The sequence below is a fragment of the Mytilus trossulus genome, chromosome 6 (genome assembly GCF_036588685.1).
Source record: "Mytilus trossulus isolate FHL-02 chromosome 6, PNRI_Mtr1.1.1.hap1, whole genome shotgun sequence".
Classification (NCBI taxonomy): Eukaryota; Metazoa; Mollusca; class Bivalvia; order Mytilida; family Mytilidae; genus Mytilus; species Mytilus trossulus.
In genome coordinates, this window is record NC_086378.1 from 17,765,310 (window position 1) to 17,787,050 (window position 21,741).

Genomic DNA, 21,741 nt, shown 5'->3' on the forward strand with positions numbered 1-21,741 from the left:
AAGATGGGCTTAATTGGTTCCTATTGGAATTCAGACAGTCGGTTTAAAAACGTCCTCCAAACGTAGCAAATATGTTGTCTATCAAAAATTCAAGCATCTTAATAATATCAGTTTCAGAGATTTTTAGGTTTAAATCAGAGTAATTTTTTACAAGATATTTGTATATACGTTCGTACTTTTTTTAATGAAACAAAGGAATACTTTTCAATTCGTCTTTCAGCTAAGATTGGGAAATACTGTGTAAAGTGTAGAAAAGTCATTTTGTAAAACGATTGCAAGATGAAAGATTCTTAGATTAAGTGTACTCTAAAAGATCTTCGGATTTCTTAGGATCCACATCTGATTCACGCCACCTCTAGACAATGCAGCTTTACAATAACTTTGGTGCCCGCCCCCGGCTTTGATTGCTGATCATATAGATGTTACTTGTTCAGAATGATGTTTCGTGGAGCACTTGGAAGACCCTGTAGTATACCGTTGTTTGTAAGGACACTTATGTAGTATATTCATCCAATACAGCGATGGAAGATACTGCTCTTCATTATTGGTTGAAATTCCAAAGGAACATAGAGCAGACCTATGATTATCCAGGATTTCCTTTTTGGTTATTGTCGTTAGGGTATATGTTATGTTTCCAAGTGAATTGTCAATACTTAATTCATTTATCAATCAGGTTATGTAAAAATATTTACCTACAAAAACGATATTGTTCGGGGCTTTATCTGCGGGGACAGCAACATATTTGTCTTGGAGGTAAGACAAGTGTTTTGCAACATTTGGGTTTTTAAAAATTGACTTAGCGTGGGTATTGATAGACCCATTGAGTTTCCTAATTCGGAATTGTATTAACGACCTCACAGCCTTAATTTATACGGAAAGAGTATCTGCGTCTTCTTTTTCGCGTTTCACTCATTGCTTGGCATAATCCTCGACTGAATCCATCAGTATTTTGAAGTTGTTTTCCAATTTCCGGACTTTTGGATAACAAATTTCGTAGAGAAGTGTTATTTGAATTATTGAGGTCTCCGATAATAATGTGGCCAGCAGAATTATATGTGAATTGGGAACTAGTACAGATGCAAACAGAAGGTTTAGACTTGAAGTCGTCAATTTTAAGATCCTGCAAAACGTGTTTGTAATTGAAAACTTTAGTTGCAATTGGTTTGGTTTAGGTATAAGAAATTATTGGTAAAGACTGATCTTTAAAATATGGAGGTATTTTCGACTGATCTATTATAAATACGTCAAATCTACTGTATTTGCAAATTACTGAATTGATTCATTGTATTTATAGGTTTCTTGTTTAGCCTCTTGAAAATGTTTCCTTCGGATATAAAAAAGGATTTCCTTTTGCATTTATCAGATATTGTCACTAATTGAGTCTTGATGGAATGTAGAGATTCCTTTTTTAGTTATATTTAAGTGTATGTATAAAGTAACATCACAAAAATACTGTACATCGAGGAAAATTCAAAACGGAAATTCCTTAATAAAATGGCAAAATCAAAAGATCAAACACATCAATCGAATTGATAACAACTGTCACATTTATGACTTGGAACCGGAATTTTCTTTTGTAGAAAGTGGTTTTCTAGTTGTTCAACTTCTCATTGTATGACAGCCGCAAAAAATCACGATATAGACAACAATGTGTTTACAAAACATTGCGACAGGTAGAAATGTTAAGAATAACGGTACAGTAGTAAGAATTTCACAGCCTCTTTGCCTCTGAATTACTGTGCATTCGGAACGGGTTAGTTTGAGCTCCTATGGTAATCTGAAGTCATGTAGAATTACTGTGCATTTTGAACGGATAAGTTTTAGTTCGTGTTGCTTAATTCTTTGGTTTCCTATGTTTTGTCATTAGTATTTTTGTTTGTCTCTTTGCCTTTTTCATTTTTAGCCATGGCTTTGTCGATTTATATTTGATTTATAAGTTTGACTGTCCCTGTGGTATCTGTCATCCCTCTTTTGTAGGATAACTATGCATTAAGAACAGAAAAGTTTAAGTTCTAAGTGTTCTCTAAAGTCATGTATGATTACTGTGCATTTGGATCAGGTGTACCTTCTGCATGTAGTTGTAAGCGTTTAAAGCTAATATAATGACAATTCTGTTCATATGTTAAGAGTCCAAGAATTAAACATATTACAAATAATCATGAACGCATTGAAAATAATTGAGCACATAGCAGTGCAATTACCTTTTTTGTCTTGTAACGTTACATTTTGCGTTTACCATTTTTGCGTTGGATTTTTCTCTCAGTATGAAGTAATTGATCAACTGTTCGAGTTTTATCATTATTTAGGACACTTCTGCTGATGTAATGTAGTGTTTCTTTTACATTTCTATCTTCAAAATTTTATAGTTAATATTTGGGTCTGCATGTTGATGGTACTCGGGAACGCCTCTACTGTAATATTTGTTGTTATACATAAAATAGACTTTTTCAATTGTCAATTTATAATTGATTGTGGTGCAAGTATGTTTGATTTTCATTTCTTCTTTAACTTGGGTTCTAGAGCATTAAATCTGTCAATTTAACTTTTAAAAAGGTGCTCCATGAAAATATTTCTTGTCATTTATATGCATGAGATAAAATGAAGTTACAGCTTAGACACGTGTTTGATATTTATAAAGTATTACGAACGACATAACGAGTTGATTGGGAAATATCTGTGAAGAAGATTTCCCTAATATGGATTAAGACGATACTGGTAATGTCTTTAAAGGCTATGTACACAAGAATGAAATAGCGCTCGTTAAACTTAACAGATAGTTGTCATTATATGTGTGTGTATTAAATTTAAATAAAATTTCCACGTAGTGATTATGCATCAAGTATCCCCAAAAACTTAAAATAACAATCTAAAGTTCTAAATTAATTAATTGAACTACCTGAGTGTGTTTTCCGCGCAAATTTTGGGATGTAAGCATATTTTTGCAGTTCCTGCTTTAGGAAGTTTGTAAAAACAAGACACAACTATATTTACCCGTCTACATTTCGAGTACTATCACTGATCAAGAAGGATGGTGTCGGAATGGGCGTTACCTCAATATTCCAGTAGATGCTGCAGCATTATAATCACGTGTGTTAGTTTAATCTGCAAATGGTGGAAAGCAAAAGACGGGATGATTAGCTTGTTTAGGTACCCTTTGTTATTATATATATAATGCATATGTGATGCCTTTGTGCGGACATGACATATCATTGATATAAAAGTTTTCTTGTAGTTTAGTGTTCTAAAACCGACCGTGCAAGGGCTGTATAACCAGTCAAGGTCGTTAAAAACTTCCATTTGTTGTGTTCTAAATTCCGCTAAACGCTCGACTGGCTTACCAATGATAAGCCTGGAATCTTTAATGAGTTAGTTTTTTAACCACAAAATCAAAATGAACAGCGTGTTAACATAAACATAAGAATATGGTGCATATTGCCAATGAGACAATTACCAAAAAAGACCAAATGTCATCGTTGCCTCCAACAATAAGCAAAACGCATACAGTGAGCTGTAAAAGAACCTGACATGAAATAATGTAAAACATAAATTCCAACAAGAAAATCAACAGCCCTATATATGCAGAAAACATGTGACTTCAAAAATATAAAAGACTTTAACCAATTTAAATACAAAATAAACATGCGTCTGAGCTTACAAGTTTAATCAGGAAAGATACAATTGACTCTTGTTATCTCGAAATATGTCTAGTCAAAAAAGAATGTCAAGATATCTGTAATTCAACTCAATGAAAGAGCGAAAGTTTGTCAGTTCATGGTCTTTTCAACAAGGTAGCTTGAGTCATCTGCTGACAGCTTACATAATTGTGCAATCACAAATGTTTAATCTTCATTGTGACAGACTTCATACTTTCATGTGAAATTTTCCAAGGAAACCAGTAGACACTTTCTTCTTCATTTTCAACATAGTACATACCATTTGGATTAACCCAGGTGCAATAATACTGATCACTTGATTCTTTAGCATACCACCATCCAGCTTTATTAAAATCAGCGCATTTTCCTCCGGACCAGTTGTCATTGTCCCTATCACTGGTTGAAAATAACTGACCGGATATTTCAGAGGAGGGGTCCCCCACGGCATCCCCTAAGTTTAAATAAATAGAATAAAAATATCAGTCTCGGAGGTCTAGTAGAATGATGATGCTATAGTAGACACTTACAGAGAAAAATCTAATAGAAAAAAAGACATACAAATGTTGGTAAAGGTAAAAAGAATAATAGCAGGAACAAAGTTAAGTAGACATAAGATTCAGCGAAAAAACTCAATCTAAAATTAAGAATGAGTAAATGTAATTTAAAGGAATATGGAATTCTTAGATTATTAAACCTGTTGTTTTAATTTTTTTAATTTTGCTTAACAACAGTCAAAAATATTCGTAAATTTGACTCATCATTGCTGCGCTACCTTTTATTCTGTATTTTATTTGGTATTTTTAATTTTTTTTATTTGAGAATCACTAATGAGTTCTTCGAAGACAAAATTGTACGAAAATTTTTGTATCGATGATGATATTGTATAGATCTAATAAAATTGAGAAGAAAATTAAGAGAATATGTCAAAGAGACAACATTTCAGTGACAATAGACGTAATACTAAACTCCAAAACATATAACTGAACTTAAACTAAAAAAAACCTACAAGACTTACAAAGGCCAGAAGTTCTTGACATGGGATAGGCGCAACCTTTCCTTGGGGCTAAACATGTTTTGTGAGATCTCAAGCCTCCAGTGAACCTCTAGCAAATCTAGAATAAAACTTACCTCCAGCAATACGCACAGCGGAGGTTTCCCGATTTGAAACGTATCAGGTACGATTGGTACGTTACACAACTGATGGTACTGTTTTGAATGGATCGTTTAATATATAAAATCTTTTTTACTGGTGTCGTTATATCTGGGATAAGTTAAAATGGCAAAACTGTCTTCAAAATCGGGTTGACTCCTCATTAAAATCAATTGTTATTAATAAAGTCATCTTTTCGATCATTGACGCATCAATTTGTCTTTAACGCAACACTATGTAAAACATCTTTTTCCTTATATTATATCATAATCGGAGTCAGATATAAAAAAAACCAGAAACGAGGCAAAATGTCAATGATTCATAAAATAAAAGGACTACTAGAAGTGAATGACATGTCAGTTTCAAACATCAATTATACTTATTGAAAGATTATGTCTTCGTCATAGGAAAATCGAGCACAATACCGTTAGGGGTTAGGTATATTACCATCATAAAAAATGTAAGAACATAACCCATGTCATGCCAACCACTGGTTTGACAAATATGTTTCTTTCTGATGCAAAGACCCTAATAGTGAATTATTAAAGTCTGTTCAAAGGTAAGATTTTGAGGTGAATACTAGTACCGATATTGTTGTGCTTTGGAAATAATATTACCATTAAAGATTGGATGTGAAATACTTGAACATATAAGATGTCTGCATGTTGATTTATATTTACAAATGATCCACAATATATGGAATTTTCATAGAACTTGTAAACAGCATTGAGATTCAATTTAATACAGACTTTCCAAAATGTTGGTTCCCTCAGGCAGTCGATCTAAACAGCTGTTTAAGCATGTCCTATTTGCTATGGAATAACTGTAACGTGGCGTTTCATCTAAAACACGAACTAGTTAAGCCTGAACGATTATAAACAATCTCGTAATACCTTGATTTTTTTTAATAAATCAAAATGTAAATTCAGGAAAAGATATATTTTAATCCGATTTATAGTCAGTAGCTTGAAAATGAGTATTGTTAAAGACCCTACGAGTCTGGAACCTTTGGTGTAATAGAAAAAGCTCATTTTGTCTTTTATAGGGGTTATGCCCCCGACTGGAATGTCAAATCTCTTCGGTCACAATCTGCAGAATTTGTGCCTTAATCACTCAATTATTTACCACTTTTCAAGACTTCTGTAAACTATTTCTGAGATTATCCCAAAACAAGGTATAAGGTCACAGGTCTAGGTCAACATACACACTTGACCTTGAAGCATTTTCACGTAAGCTGATAATCATTGGTGAAGTTCCTAGTTGGCTACGACTTACGGTTTCTGTGTTTTAGTGACCAACCAACATTGGTTAATTTTCAAAGGGGAATAACCCTTTTAATGAGTCGTTAATCTTTTCGAAACAAATGTAAAGAAGAACTAGGCTCTTATCTGGAACAAATTCCATCAATCTTTTTTCCCTACCTATTACGGTTACGGCGTTTCAAAGTTAACAGGTTTTAGGTTTTGGTCAGATAAGTGGAGATCGACAAACTTAAACGACTCACAGGGTGGGATGCGAATAGGTTTTTCTGATACCGATAGAAAGTGTTGACCTGAAAGTGACATGGCCTATTGTTACGAAGGGAAATTTTGTCAAAATTTAGAGGAACAAAAAGAATAATTATCAAAAAGCATTGTTCAGACAACAATTGAACGTCATTCCATCTGAACTTCGAAACTATAGAATGAAATTTAAAAGACGGTATGTAAGGTACCACTTTTGATGTAATTTCAAAACTTCAAATATGATTTGATAAAATAAGATTATGTACTTTTTCATCGAAATAGAAAACTTCAAGTTACGATATGGTCACTTCCGCTTTAACTTATAAAAGTTCAAAGTCAACAAAACTAAATGCTAAAAAACTCTTGGTTTTAGAATGAACATTGTGAACGTTTAGCAAAAGTCAAAATCTAGAACGTGAAATCGACCTTTCCCCTTGACCTCAATTTTAAGGTCATAAGTCAGTTATTCCAAAAAGAAAAATCCTAGGTCATTCACTTGTAGGGGTGATGAGTAATCCTGATTTCAAATACATAAGAAGAGAAAACTTATATAAAGGGTGACCAAAACTCTTCGACTTAAATAGGTTGAAGTTGCGCCAAACCGTAAACATTTTTTTGGCAAGCACATCATATCATTCACTTGTACGGTTTCTTTTGAACATAGACAATCAGCAAAGAATTGAAAGGTGACATTGACCTTCAATATTGACCTATGATCTTGACCTCAATTTCTCCAAAAGGAACAGAGACTTCATATGAAAAGACCTGAGGCCTCTATGACTTATGATGTATGATTTTTTTTTAACATATCACTTATTTCTAATTTTAAAAGGGAAATAACTCAAAAAAAGATGCTATCAGACCACTATGGTAAGATTAATTAAAACATTTCTAAGAGTAGTTGATCAATTTTGTATAAAAAATGTGTTGATATCTTTTATGGTTTTAATAAAATAAGGATAACAAGAAACAGGAGACACGGGGAGATAGCACCTATAAGAATAAGTGGTTGGTTATACAGGGAGAGTTTGGAAATCCCCATTTCTATTCCACATCATTGGCAACAAATTCATTTCAATATGAAAAGTGGAAAGACCTAACTATATGAATAGAACAAATAATTAAAATCCACATCAATTTGCTTAATTATTGATAAGAAGCTACTTCCGATTTTCTTATAGTTACTATTGACGTCCAAGTATAGGTTTCTTTTTTTGATTCAATAAATATATGGTTTCTTTACATTTTTGCCTGAAATGTGGATATAAATGACAACTTCAGTTTAAAACAATGTTACTTTCGGCATCATATGATAGCTTTATTCACATTGATTCCCAAAATAAATTTTCTCTTTATAATTTTGCCTGTAATAAGGGAAAGGTCAAATCTATTCTGTCATTATGTACAATTAATGTAAGTATAATCGTTTTTGAGATATCCAATAAAAAGTGGTTGGGTCAAAAGTCATGGTCACCGTTAAAATCCCTTAAAACACACTTTAATTCTTTAAATAAGATAAAAAATAAATTTAAAAAACCACTTTTTCTGCTATCTGGGACCAAAACTCGACAATACCCAATGCATTGCTGAAGACCCTATTGGTCTAAGACCTTTGGCTTAATAGTTTAAGTTGATTTAGTCTTTTCAGAGACCTAAAACAGAGAGTATCCTCCCTACAGAAGGATAAAATCTCTTTGATCAAAATGTAACGCAGTTGCGTCATAATGACCCGAACATTTCCCGGGATTCATAACTTCTGTTAGTAAAATGGTTTCTGAGATTGTCTCATAACAACGTGTTAGGTCAAAAGTCAATGTCAACATACAAATTTTACCTGGAGGTATTTTCCAAAGTCACATCAATGGATGATCATTGGTGAATATCCTAAGTGGCTACGACTTATTTTTTCTAAGTCTTAATGGCCAATCGACACAGGGGCATAATCCTATCAATTACCTATTAGGGTTACGTTGTTTGAATGATAACAAGGTTTTTAGTTTTGGGCAGATGATTCCAGACCGATAAAATTTAACTATTCACAAGGTAAGTTCCGGATGGGTAATTACGACACCCATACAAAGTGTGAACCTCAAAGCGACATAGCTAAATGTAACAGAGGAAAATTTTGTTAAAGTTTGGAGGAACTAAAAGAATAATGAAAATAATAGCCGGAAGAAATACAGTTAGGTCTGATTTGTCACCAAACATTTTGCAAAACATATTAGCGCTGTATCATGTACCAATCTGACGAAATACGTCATTTACCTTAAAATAAAACATTTCAGGGACAATAAATACTATAATGTGTCACTAGATTGTTTCAGTCCTGATGTATCACATCTTTATCTAAATAAAACAAATATGTATATGTATATATATACAACTCGTCTAAACATCAACCCAACAATGTTAGATCTGTAAATTTGCTTTCGCAAATTTTTGGTTCTTCCCTCGCCGGGATTCGAACCCATGCTACTGTGATATCGTGACACCAAATCGCCTGCACTGCAGCCGTCCCGCTAGACCACACGACCACCTGGGCTCTCAAAAAAAGAGCTTTCGGTGGCCATATGTTACCTTTCCACGTCAGTTTTAATCTAGCGGCGTACTACAGTACATGATATATAAGGCATGAAGATGTTATTGTTACAGATCAGCTAAATTATCTATAGTAAAGGATCCTACAAATTAATGTAAGATACAGTCACAGAAAATAATTATATTCATAAGTACGTCTGAGTCAGTGACAACCCTACAACAGATGTATCCATCGGATCACCATCAATGATGGTGATACATGGCTGTGTACATAATGTATATACAACTCGTCTAAACATCAACCCAACAATGTTAGATCTGTAAATTTGCTTTCGCATATATATATACGTGTCTTTTCAAGGTTGATGTTTTGTACTTTTTGTTTACTGACAATATAATGATGTCATTACACAGAAACCAGTTAAAGTTATAGTGATTTTTCAACAACATAAATTGTTGCTTATACGAAATATCTTTCCATTTTTTATAACAACATACAATGTAATTATTTTTTCTCTATTGTACTAACCGACTTCTGTATCATAAGTATTTATTTTAGATTGAACTGATTATCTGTTTGGTGTCAACATCTACTTATTTCTATTAAGTTAAACATAATACAAAGAAATAGATTTATTATAGGAACTAAGATTGAAATTTATATGTTTGCGCCATACGCGAGTTTCGTCTATAAACAACTCATCAGTTACGCTCAAATCAAATAAAGTACGAAGTTGAAGACCAGAAACTCCTATAAGTTTTGCCAAATATAGTTAATGTAATATATTCCTGAGGCAGGAAATTTATTATTATGACCATATCAATGACAGTTTATGTCAACACAAAAGTGCAACGATGTTAGATACTTAATCTAAACTTTTTTGTGAAAATTTTGACCTGTGTTATAATTATAAGTCATTGTGTATTTATTTAGTTTACCGTCTTAGAAATAAATCCATTTTGAATTAAAATATATTGACATTATTTACATTGTAATTGTAATTGATTTGCAATTTTCTACAAAAAAAAAGACTTTTCCCCAAAGATCACGTGACTTTGCTTTTAATGGCGCAAACAATTAACTTACCCACAATCTCGAAGTTTCACAGAAAAAAGATGTATCAGAGAAACTTACGTAGCTTTAAGATTCTAGCTTTTTTACGGGCTAGGTTTAATCCGTCGTTTTTTTTATCTGGTTTGAAACTGCAAAAACACAAATGTCAATATGTTAGTTATACTCAAACTAACCTAGCCAGTATTCTCCAGAAACGTTGCCAAATCCTTTCTTGTAGTGTAACCAGTCTCTATAAAAATCTACTGAACCATCTTGTCGTCTTTGAATCACCTATAACATAGATAATAAACTGTTTCGTAGTAATCTAGTTGCAATAAAGGAACGGCGTATTCAGAACTCACAAGTCAATATTTATATACTTAGAAATTATGATCCAAGTGAAACTTATAAATTTAGTTACTTGTATGAATCAAGGCAACAGTAGTTTACCGATGTAGCAAATAAAAATATGGGTAATCAGATGAGCTCTTAAAAGAGCGGGACCTGGTGTGTTGAAAGGGTAAGCAACTCCTGTTATGTCGTGCATTCCTCTGTATTTTCTACTCAATGTTTATTAAATATATTTTTACCAGTTAAATAGGTATATAAACATGATAAAAAGTTAGATAAAATAAAAATACCGAACACTCAAAACTCAAAACAGAAAGACAGAAATCAAACGGCAAAATCAAAAATTCAAACACATCGAACAAATGAATAATAAAAAGTTGATTGGTTATATTTAAACAGGTAATACTATAAAATTGAAGAAAGTGTTCATTACAAAGAGAGATTCGTCCACCCGGCATGATTCTATTAGCACAGTTTCATTTAATTCAAGACCTTTGTTCAGGCTAATTTTATACATTTAATGGATAGTCATTATTTATTTTGAATTTATTGAACCATAAAATAAATTTTTGACTCTTCACATTTAATAATTATGTAAAATGTGAAGTCAAAAATTCATTTTATGGTTCAATAAATTCAAAATAAATTATTACCATTCATTATAAGTACATTTCTATCAAACATAAAGCTCAAAGAACTTTTTATATTATTTATATTAACAATAACAACGTACACACATGTTGGCGTATGAATACATAACGTCAGAGTGGGCGAGTCGCCCTAAAAATTAACAAGTTTAAAAATAAAGCTAATATTTTTAACCAATCAGAAGACAGTCAATACATTTGTACACCTTGATTTATTATACCGTAACATTGGCTACTAACATACATAGGCCACCTTTTGGAATCCGGCTTTTATATTAATATTTGTTCTCAGTGACAATAATGTTGGTTGTATCTAAGAACGGAAAACACCTGTCATTTACATTTGCTAGTTGATAATCAGAAATGAGATTTAAGCAGTCAAGTATATTTGTAAATTTGTGTATAAACTGACGTTTTTTTGTTAACCCTGTAACTAGTTTTTAAATTATTACTTGATCAAAACATTGCAAATTGTATAAACTTTATTGCAAGCCTGTTATAAATCCTTTTCGCATAATTGTACATGTTCGCAATATGTTAGTGATGCGAAACTACATTGCTTACACTTTGAAGATGTTATTTTAAGAAAGGATATTTTCAATTTTCCGGGAAAAGTATAAAAGTGGGCAACTTTGTTTACAAAATTTTCTTAAAAATGTGTCAAACTACAAACGGCGATTGACTTTTACAAAGCTTGTACAGTAATATGTTACTGCGAAATGATTCAGTAAAATGAAATAAATGAAGAGATGTGATATGAGCTATGTCGTATCAAACAATGATAAAAAATAAGAATAAAAAATCGTATACTGAAAGATATAAACATGCCACCAATATTTCATGAAAACTGCTGAAAGATTTTTTTAAGATATTGTCTGAAACTGGAAAAATAAACTAATTTTTTTCAACAAAAACTAATAACTTCATGAACTTAGAAACCTAAAATCTAAAAACGTTAAAAATCAAATGGAATTGTACGTGAATATATATGAACAATTTACTAAAGTTTAATTCTATATATGTGACGTTCACATTTTCTGACGTCAAACACGCGAAGCAATGCATGTGGGTTTTTTTTAATTTGTCTAGATGCATTATGTGTTTTAATGTTTAATATTTGTTTGTTTAGTGATTGTGACACAGTAATGGTTGCTGTCTATCTACAGATCATAGATATATGAAGATGTGGTATGAGTGGCAATGAGACAACTAACAAGTAACAACTTATAAAATTAAACCATTACAGGTCAAGGTACGGCCTTCAAGGTCTGTTTTGTTCATGCATCGTTGTAAGTATAAAGGAATTTGATGCGACCTTTTTGGAATTTAATGTACAGGTGAGAGGTTACGCGCTATAAAACCGGTTTAATCTACCATTTCTACATTTTAAAATGCCTTTTCCAAGTCAAGAATATGACAGATGTTGTCCATTCGTTTGACGTGTTTTGTCATTTGATTTTGTCATTTGATTTGGGACTTTCCGTTTTGAATTTTCCTCGGAGTTCAGTATTTTTGTGATTTTACTTTTTAGATATTGATTGATTGTCCGAAAACAGGACAATTTCCCCTTTTCCATAACACTTTCATAAAAAAATCAAGCAACTTCGAGACGTCAGTTTCATGAAAACAAAAAACAGCAGCTCTCGGCAATCGATATAAACAATTCATCAAAGTTTCATGAAAATTAGTTAACTCGTTTTTGAGTCATTGTCCGACATGTTGACGATGTACGGACAAACTGAGGGACAAGCAATGGTATACTATAATATGTTCCCAATATAATGTTTAAACGTTTGTTTAATATTTTTGATTCCTTTCATGCTCTTATTGATACATTATTACTAAATGATATAGCTTGAATAGCTATGACTACTTGTAAATCTGTGGTCTATAGTAGGGTGTTCAATACATATTGTCCAACAACAACAAAATATATAAATTCATGCACTAAAATATTCTTTGTTACAATTCATTTTACAAAAACAATACCTTTCGGTATGGCCTCCTCCTTTTTCTCCAAATTGTTTTAACTTGAGCACATTTTGAATTGATTAAAAAGATTTTTCAATCTTCAATACAGTTAACACTATCACAGTTGTATATATGTATTGTTATGCTTTTACTTTTCTACACTGGTTAGAGGTATAGGGGGAGGGTTGAGATCTCACAAACATGTTTAACCCTGCCGCATTTTTGCGCCTGTCCCAAGTCAGGAGCCTCTGGCCTTTGTTAGTCTTGTATTATTTAAATTTTAGTTTCTTGTGTACAATTTGGAAATTAGTATGGCGTTCATTATCACTGAACTAGTATATATTTGTTTAGGGGCCAGCTGAAGGACGCCTCCGGGTGCGGGAATTTCACGCTACATTGAAGACCTGTTGGTGACCTTCTGCTGTTGTGTTTTTTTATTTTGGTCGGGTTGTTGTCTCTTTGACACATTCCCCATTTCCATTCTCAATTTTATGTAGAAGATATGATATGAGAGTCAATGAGACAACTATCCATCAAAGTCACAATTTATAATTTTAGTAAAATATTATAGGTCAAAGTACGGCAAGCTATAAAGGACCAACAATGAATAGTGCAAAACTATTCAAACAATCAAACCAACGGTCTAATCTAAATAAAAACGACAAACAAGAATAAAATTGAGAATGAAAATGGGGAATATGTCAAAGAGACAACAACCCGACTATAGAACAGACAACAGCAAAAGGTCACCAATAGGTCTTCGATGCAACGGGAATCTCCCGCACTCAGAAGCTGGCCCCTTTACAAATATCGATACTAGTACAGTGATAATGGACGCCATACTAAACTCCGAATTTAACACAAGAAACTTAAATTGAAAATCATACCAGACTAACAAAGACAAGAGGTTCTTGAGTTGGGCCAGGTGCAAAAATGCAGAAGGTTAAACATGTTTTTTAGATCTAAACCCTCCCCGTAAACCTCTAGCCAATGTAGAAAAGTTATCGCATAACAATACGCACAGTAAATTTCAGTTCAAGAGAAGTCCTAGTCCGATTCAGAAGAGGTAACAAAAGAAAATATGACATTAATACATAAATAACAACAGACTACTAGCAGTTTCTGGCATGCCAGCTTTAGACCTCAATTAAACTGATTGAAAAATTATGTCTTCATCATATGAATATCAGGCACAATCCCTCCCGTTAGGGGTTTAGTATTATACCATCGAAAATATACGAGAAAAACATAACCCGTGTCATGCCAACAACTGCTTTTTAAATAAATGTGTTATAATTACATTAGATGTAAGTTTCATTATAATACGTTATTCTGATTGGCTAACATGTTATTCCGTAAACAATTGCATCAGACAATAACATTTATCATGCATGATGACACGAGGTCCCACAAAAAAGTGCACAGGTGATTAGAATTAAATAAAACTGGATAAAAATCGTTTTTTCATGATTTTAGCTAAAAAATGTAATTATAAGTATTGAATACTTCTTTTTGAAACTTTATAGGGTTGTAAAAGCGTTGACCGTGCGTACATTTTAAGAATGAAGCGCTTCCGCGCTTCATACAAAATGTACTTCGGTCAACGCTTTTACCACCCAATAAATTTACAAAAAGAAGCATTCAATTCTTAATTATTTCGATACAAAGTCCCTATAAGTGAATCAATATTAAAGCAAAAATATGTAAACTTAAATGACTTGACAACAGTATTGTAACGTTGTCCCTTCTTTATAAGTCTGTTTAAAGGTTTTGTTAGCTTTTGAGGTGAATATTGACATTTTTGTGCTTTGTAAGAATATTACCATTAAAATTGAATGTAAACAATACCTGAACGTATAAGATGTCTGAATGTTGAGTTATATTTACGAATGTGGTCCTTGTACCGATGATAAAATTTAGTAAATGTTTTGACTAGTTTGTGATATCGAAAACCCTGTTGTAATAATTTTTCAATATTACATAAATTTCTCTCGCTAAAATCTAAAACGTTGTTTAATACACGAGTGAATCGTACCAGTTAAGATATATAAACACCGTAAGATGGTGACAAGGAAACGATCTAAAAGTGAATAAATAACGATAGGAAATTTTTGTAATAAGCTTTCCGGTAATGATATAGATATCAAGATCGAGGAAAGAGCATTGGTCATTGTTAGTATTAGCTTTATCTTTAGCTCAAATATATAAAAGTATTATTTAAAAATGTTTGTATCAGATGTTGTTTGCGAATTTTAGACATAATTTGTAACTCATAGCAATACAACAACAGGTCCGCAATAAGCGATGCACAGTTTAAATTCCGATAACTTGACGATATACGGAATCTCCAGTGCAAACAAAAATGTAATCTAGTAAAAATTCAAGGGCAAATATAGTATCAAAGCATGTCCAGTTGAAATAATTTATTTGTTAATTGCTACTTAAACAGAACTAAAAGAGTTTGAGCATATGTATTAACATTCTCACTTTTTAAATTTCCATTTAAATAGGTTGTGATCTTTTTTCTTAATGAGAATATTAGACAAAGTGGTAGAAAAATCAAAACTTTGAGTAGATTTAAAATCACCAATACAAGCATGCAGTTCATCAAGTACTTTCAACGAGTTTTTGACACTCCAAAAGTAATTAATGACACCATTTTCAAAGGCCTTATTTGAACAATTTATTATCAGGTTTTTGATTGTACCAAGTGTACTAGTAAAAAGAATAGAAAATGTAGTAGTGGAAAGTTAACTTGAAGACGAAATAAATCTGTATTTGTACGGTGTTTTGTAAAGCTTCGGAAGCGAGTACATAGTTGGGACTTTCATTGTTTTTGGTTCTGCTTGTAAAGAGGTAGCCAAAAGCTTATGTTTGTTACAGATATCGTGTTCTGAAAATGTAGTCAGTTGGAACACATATTAACCATGTCAACATACCTCAATTATAATAAAATCCAATTGTATATGCATTAACATATTCATATTCTGACTGTAAGTATATTGCATTGGCGATTGTTTTTGTTGCATTGCAGTGTATCTGGTGTCAAGTTGTTTCAGCCTTAGAGAGTGGATGTGTTTCTCTCATTTTTTTCTGTTTGTAACCCGGACATCTTTAATGACTTTGGAACAGCGGTTTACTACTGTTGCCTTAATTTAACATATTTATGGGAAAAGAATATCAAGATGACAAATTTATCTGAACCGACTATCATTCAAACATTTTCAGAATCTTTGAAGCTCTGATTCTTAAATTGAACATACCGTCCATCCACCGGCTGTCATATCACAATATACATCAAGATATCTGTTAACATTGTTTACAAAAATCTTGTAGACGCCGTTGATACTTCCGTTGGGCATTTTGGAGCAGTCCGTTGGTTCGTGATCTATAATTTTAAAATATTTATGCATATAGAGATAAATAAATTGTATTTAGCACCAGTCTGATACATTGCATTGTTTCACTTGATATTCAATAAACGCAATACATTCACATTACACCACTGGAGCTGCATTAACTGATTACAATTTATATATACAGTACTTATGTTTAATTAAATCTTCAAATTTCATCAGACTAAACTGGTATTAGATCGCTTATCCCGGTCAGATCAAGCTAAACTTCTGGTTTTGAATAAACTGTTATTTGTTGATTCGAGCGTCACTGGTGAGTCTTTTGGAGACGAAAAGCGCGTCTAGGTCGATGCCGCTGCTGGTGGAATACAATGAACGAATATGCAAGGGTATTACCAGCCCAGTAGTCAGCACTACTGTGTTGACTTGAGTTAGATTGACATGTTCATAATTATAAGTTAACGAAACTTTGCATTTTTGAAATACTAAGGCTTTTCTACCTCAGAAATAGAATACTTTAGCTGTATTTGGCAAAACGTTTAGGAATTTTTGGTCCTCAATGTTCGTCAACTTCGTACTTTTTTATTCAAGCGTCACTTGTGAGTTTTTTATAGACGAAACGTGTGTTTGGCGCAAATACAAAATTCCAAATATGGTATTTATGATGAATGTATTTACCAGTCTTATGACACCAGACTGGTATTAGTTATATCCTTCGACTCTTCCTTTTTTAGAAAGAATTTTATTACATATTGTCTTCTATGTACATTAACAACGTAGTATCTGTACGGTCTAAAACAAAAAAATATTATTTTAACTCAACTGCGATATGTGTCATTCTAAAACTAATGCATTTTTCAAAGCGAACCTCCTTTACTTGATTCTTACAAGCATGCTTATATCATTGTTATTATAAGAATATGCATTTAACATCAAATGTATAATATATTTGTTTCTCAATAATTTTGCTTAATTTTAGCAAATAAAATATGTTGAAATTAAAAACCAAATTGTTGTTAGATAAACACATTGACTTAACATTGCACCAGAATGTTGGTAAATAAAACACATTAACTTTACATCTCACCAGACAGTTGAAGATATACACATTAACTTAACATCTCACCAGACAGTTGAAGATATACACATTAACTTTACATCTCACCTGACTGTTGTAAGATAAACACATTAACTTTACATCACACTAGACTGTTGAAGATAAAGACACTAACTTTACATCACATCAGACTGTTGTTAGATAAAGACATTAACTTTACATCACACCAAACAGTTGTTAGATAAACACATTAACTTTACATCACACCAGACAGTTGAAGATAAACACATTAACTTTAAATCAAACCAGACTCTTGTAAGATAAACAAATTAACTTTACATCACATCAGACTGTTGAAAATAGAGACACTAACTTTACATCACATCAGACTGTTGTTAGATAAAGACACTAACTTTACATCACACCAGACTGGCGTTAGATAAACACATTAACTTTACATCACACCAGACTCTTGTCAAATAAACACATTAACTTTAAATCACACCAGACTCTTGTAAGATAAACACATTAACTTTACATCACACCAGACTGTTGACACATATACATATAACTATATAAACACACTTGACTGTTGTTAGACATGCACATTAACTTTACATCACACCAGACTGCTGTGAGCTAAGTAAATTAACTTTACATTACAGAAGACAGCTGGCGTTAGATAAAGACATTATATTTACATTACATAGGAGTACATAAATCTTTTTAATAAACTAACCAACAAAGACAATTTTAACAGACAACGTATTGTCCAGCTATCCTATATGTTGACCTAACCAGAACGTATGCCCTACCTATACTTGATGTTGACTCAATTAGTCTTGTACAGCTCAGAAACTATATATGCTGTACAGAATGCAACTACGATACTCCGGTCATATATGAAACGGGAAGAAGTGAAGAATTTATATCCTTGTTGAGGAATTTTTAACCCATTTCTCATTCTAAATTCTGAAACTTTCAATATCGGAGAAATCATGTCTCGGTGAATTATTTACATGTATTTTACATATGATAAGTCTTACTTACTTTTAAAGACAAGAATTCCAGTTTTAATCGTTTTTGTCTGTGGGTTACTGTTGGAATCCAACCTGCATTGTTCTGTTGTACGATCATAGCTTGCGGTCTCACACTCCTGTTCACTAGTACACAACATGGTGCATTGTATAACAGAATCTGCTTTACGAGTTGTAATGGTTGAATCACTTGAAACAATTGTCTCTTCCTTTTCTAATATAAATTTCATATTCCTTTTAATATCTGATGTTCCATGGCATATTGGGTTTATAGCAACTACACCATAAATAATTATGATGAGAATCATGCTGTCCCTATTCATCAGTAGTTAAAATAGATGAAATATGTGTCCGTTAATAAAACTAGCTCTTTTATAGCAGGATGACACAGTCGATAAAATTGATGCAAAGATACAGTAAAGATTTAATTTCTGTATATAGTATCCAATATATTTGCAGTAGGAATGCAGAAAATATCGATTTTTTCAAAATTATTTCATATATTGTAATAAACACCGCTGACACATGTTTTTAAAGTGCTTAATATTGTCATTTATTTCTATTCATAAAACTTTGCAAATTATGTGTTAATATAAATATAAGATATGAAGATCTGATATGATTGCCAATAATTGAGACAACGTTCCAACAAAAACCAAATGATGTATAATATAACGAATACATATATCACCGTATGGCCTTTTTTGTTGCAAAATACAAACAGATAAGACACTGAAATTATGAATCAAAAGGAGAAAATTGACGACCTGATATATATGTAAAAAACAATAAACGAAAAAAAATGTGTGCATAGTACGATGATTCCAACACGCACTATTATTTTATTATGTTCAGTGAAATTCGGGTCAACAGTCTAATTTGAAATGCGAAATATTATCTGATAAGGAATATATGAACTAAACTTAAAGTTTCAATTTGATATTCAAAGAGGGGCGTAATATACCAAAAGGACAGTAAAACTCATTGATCAATCTGGCTGCATTCAATCAATGGTTGTACAGAATTATCAATTATGCTCCAGTATACCCGTTACCAAAATCACCTGAGTGTATAGAGTACTCAGTTATGATCCAGTAAACATGTTACTATCATCAATTTGGTTGTAGAAAATAATAATTTTTGCTCCTGTATACCTATTAACACCCAATAGAATGCATCAACGCAGATTCAGCACGGTATTTGTCTTTGTTTATAAGAGTTGAAAAATCTTGTTTGTACCCAGAAATTACGTCTCCTAAACCCAAACCCCCACGGACAAGGAACAATGAATTAGGAATCTTTTGAATTTCTTTTGGAAGTTCAAATATTACTGAAATGTCGAAAAAAAGATGTTTGTGGATCATTTCGAAATACTTTGAAGCCTTACATCAATCGTTTCCTTTTTTGAAATGTGCATACTTAAATATTTTATTTGATTAAGGAAATTATTTGAGGAAAATTTCAGTTAAGATATTTCCTGCATACAGGTCCAGGTAATATTTGTCTACTGTGTTTTCTGTACTTTCATAATTAGCTTGATTCAGAATTTAGTATATCATTTATTTTTCAGTTTTTCTGTAAGGATTGTTATTGCGTGTGATTTTGCTGTATTTCTGTCACGTCCTTTCAGCATTATTTTTAACATTGCCATATAAGCGGGAAGTTTGGCTTGCCATTTAACCAGGTTCAATTCACCATTTGTTTAAAATGCCCTGTACCAAGTCAGGAATTACTATGGCAGTTGTTATCAAACATTTCGTTTCCATATATGTTAGGGTTCAGTATTTCTCTTGTTTTTTTGTTATCCTCTTATAGTTTGTGTATTTTCCTCGGTTTAAGTTTGTTACCCGGATTTCTTTTATCTTAATTCATTTATAAATTATGAACAGCGGTGTACTACTGTTGCCTTTAAGTTTATTTACATTAGACATACTAGTATCATATCATTCATTTTACTAACCATGGTTGTTGGTAATTGAAAAACCGAGTCCTTCTTCCTGGTTAAGTAAGAACATATGATGATAATTATGAATACGTTTATTTTGTCTTTTTCAAATAAATCACAGGTCTTTCCGTATCTGTTTCTGCATTTGTCAGGGAAATCAAAGTATCAAATGTTTTGTTTTGTACATGTAATCAACATGAATGCATAGTAGTCGTGTCAACATAACATATGTTTACTTTTAAATTACGATAAAAACTGATTCGATGACATTTACCAGAGAAATCAATTGAGATAGATATATATGCACGTGATATTACTTTGTCATTATTTTACCAATTGGCTTTTTGATGTTTATAACAAATTAGTGCATTTACCTGGTAGATTTAAAAAACAGCTTGTAAGTGGTATTTACCTTCTCGTACTAAGCCTACACAAATCAGTATATTAATCTGGTAGATCTAATAAACTTGTCAGTGGTATAAACCTTCTCATGCTCAGACTGCACAAATTAGTATATTGACCTTGTTGATCTAATAAACTTGTCAGTTATATTTACCTTCTTATACTACATGTAAGCCTACACAAATTAAGATATAGACCTGTTAGATCTAAAAAAAACTTGTCAGTGATATGTACCTTCTCCTGCTAAGCCTGTAAAAATCAGTATATAGACCTGGTATATTTTTAAAAAAAAAGAAAAAAAAGTGGTAAATAACTTCTCATACTAAGCCTACACAAATCAGTAAATTGACCTGGTAGATCTCATAAACTTTTCCGTGGTATTTACCGTCTCATTCTAAGCCTACACAAATCAGTATATTGACCTGGTAGATCAAATAAACTTGCCAGTGGTATTTATCTTTTAATTTTAGTTTCTTGTGTTTAATTCGGAGTAAAGTATGACATCCATTATCACTGTACTAGTATACATATTTTTAGGAACCAGCTGAAGTACACCTTCGGGTGTGGGGATTCTCGCTACATTGAAGACCCATTGGTGGCCTTCGGCTTTTGTCTACTCTGTGGTCGGGTTGTTGTCGCTTTGACACACTCCCAATTTTAATTCAGTAGGTCATTAATTAAAGGAGAGGGGATTGTAGCTACGACTTAAGGAACATATCCGATATCATTTGAAACGGTTATTCAATAGCAGTCAACCAACTCGTGGTGGCGTCCGTAAAATTTACGAAGGGAAGATTTCAACTTTACCATTTGGAACTCTTGTTCTAATAGCTTTCTAGTAAGCAGCAACTCTCTATCAAGAAAATCATGATAGGAAATGCAAGCACGGGAATATCGTATCAATTGGGAGATGCATACCCCGTATGCAGGTGATGCTGTAATATTGCTTCTTAGACATGTTAGAAATGGCAAGTTCACAATTGAAAAGCTGAAATCATCTCTTTTGTCGTAAAGTTTTGTTTTCAACCGACCTTCATTGTCAATATCTAGATGTAAGTCAAGATATAAGGTCGAC

At 32.3% G+C, this 21,741-nt stretch overlaps 1 protein-coding gene across 1 annotated transcript in view; it reads right to left on the reverse strand.

The window, feature by feature from the left end:
- The window catches only part of LOC134722374 (uncharacterized), an 80,963-nt gene that overhangs the window by 38,020 nt on the left and 21,202 nt on the right, over positions 1-21,741 (reverse strand). Inside the window, exons 4-6 of the mRNA XM_063585991.1 lie at positions 18,333-18,596; positions 16,133-16,257; positions 10,095-10,191 (exon numbers count right to left, since the gene is read on the reverse strand). Coding sequence (XP_063442061.1) covers positions 10,095-10,191; positions 16,133-16,257; positions 18,333-18,596 — 486 coding nt within the window. The remainder of the gene's footprint in view (positions 1-10,094; positions 10,192-16,132; positions 16,258-18,332; positions 18,597-21,741) is intronic.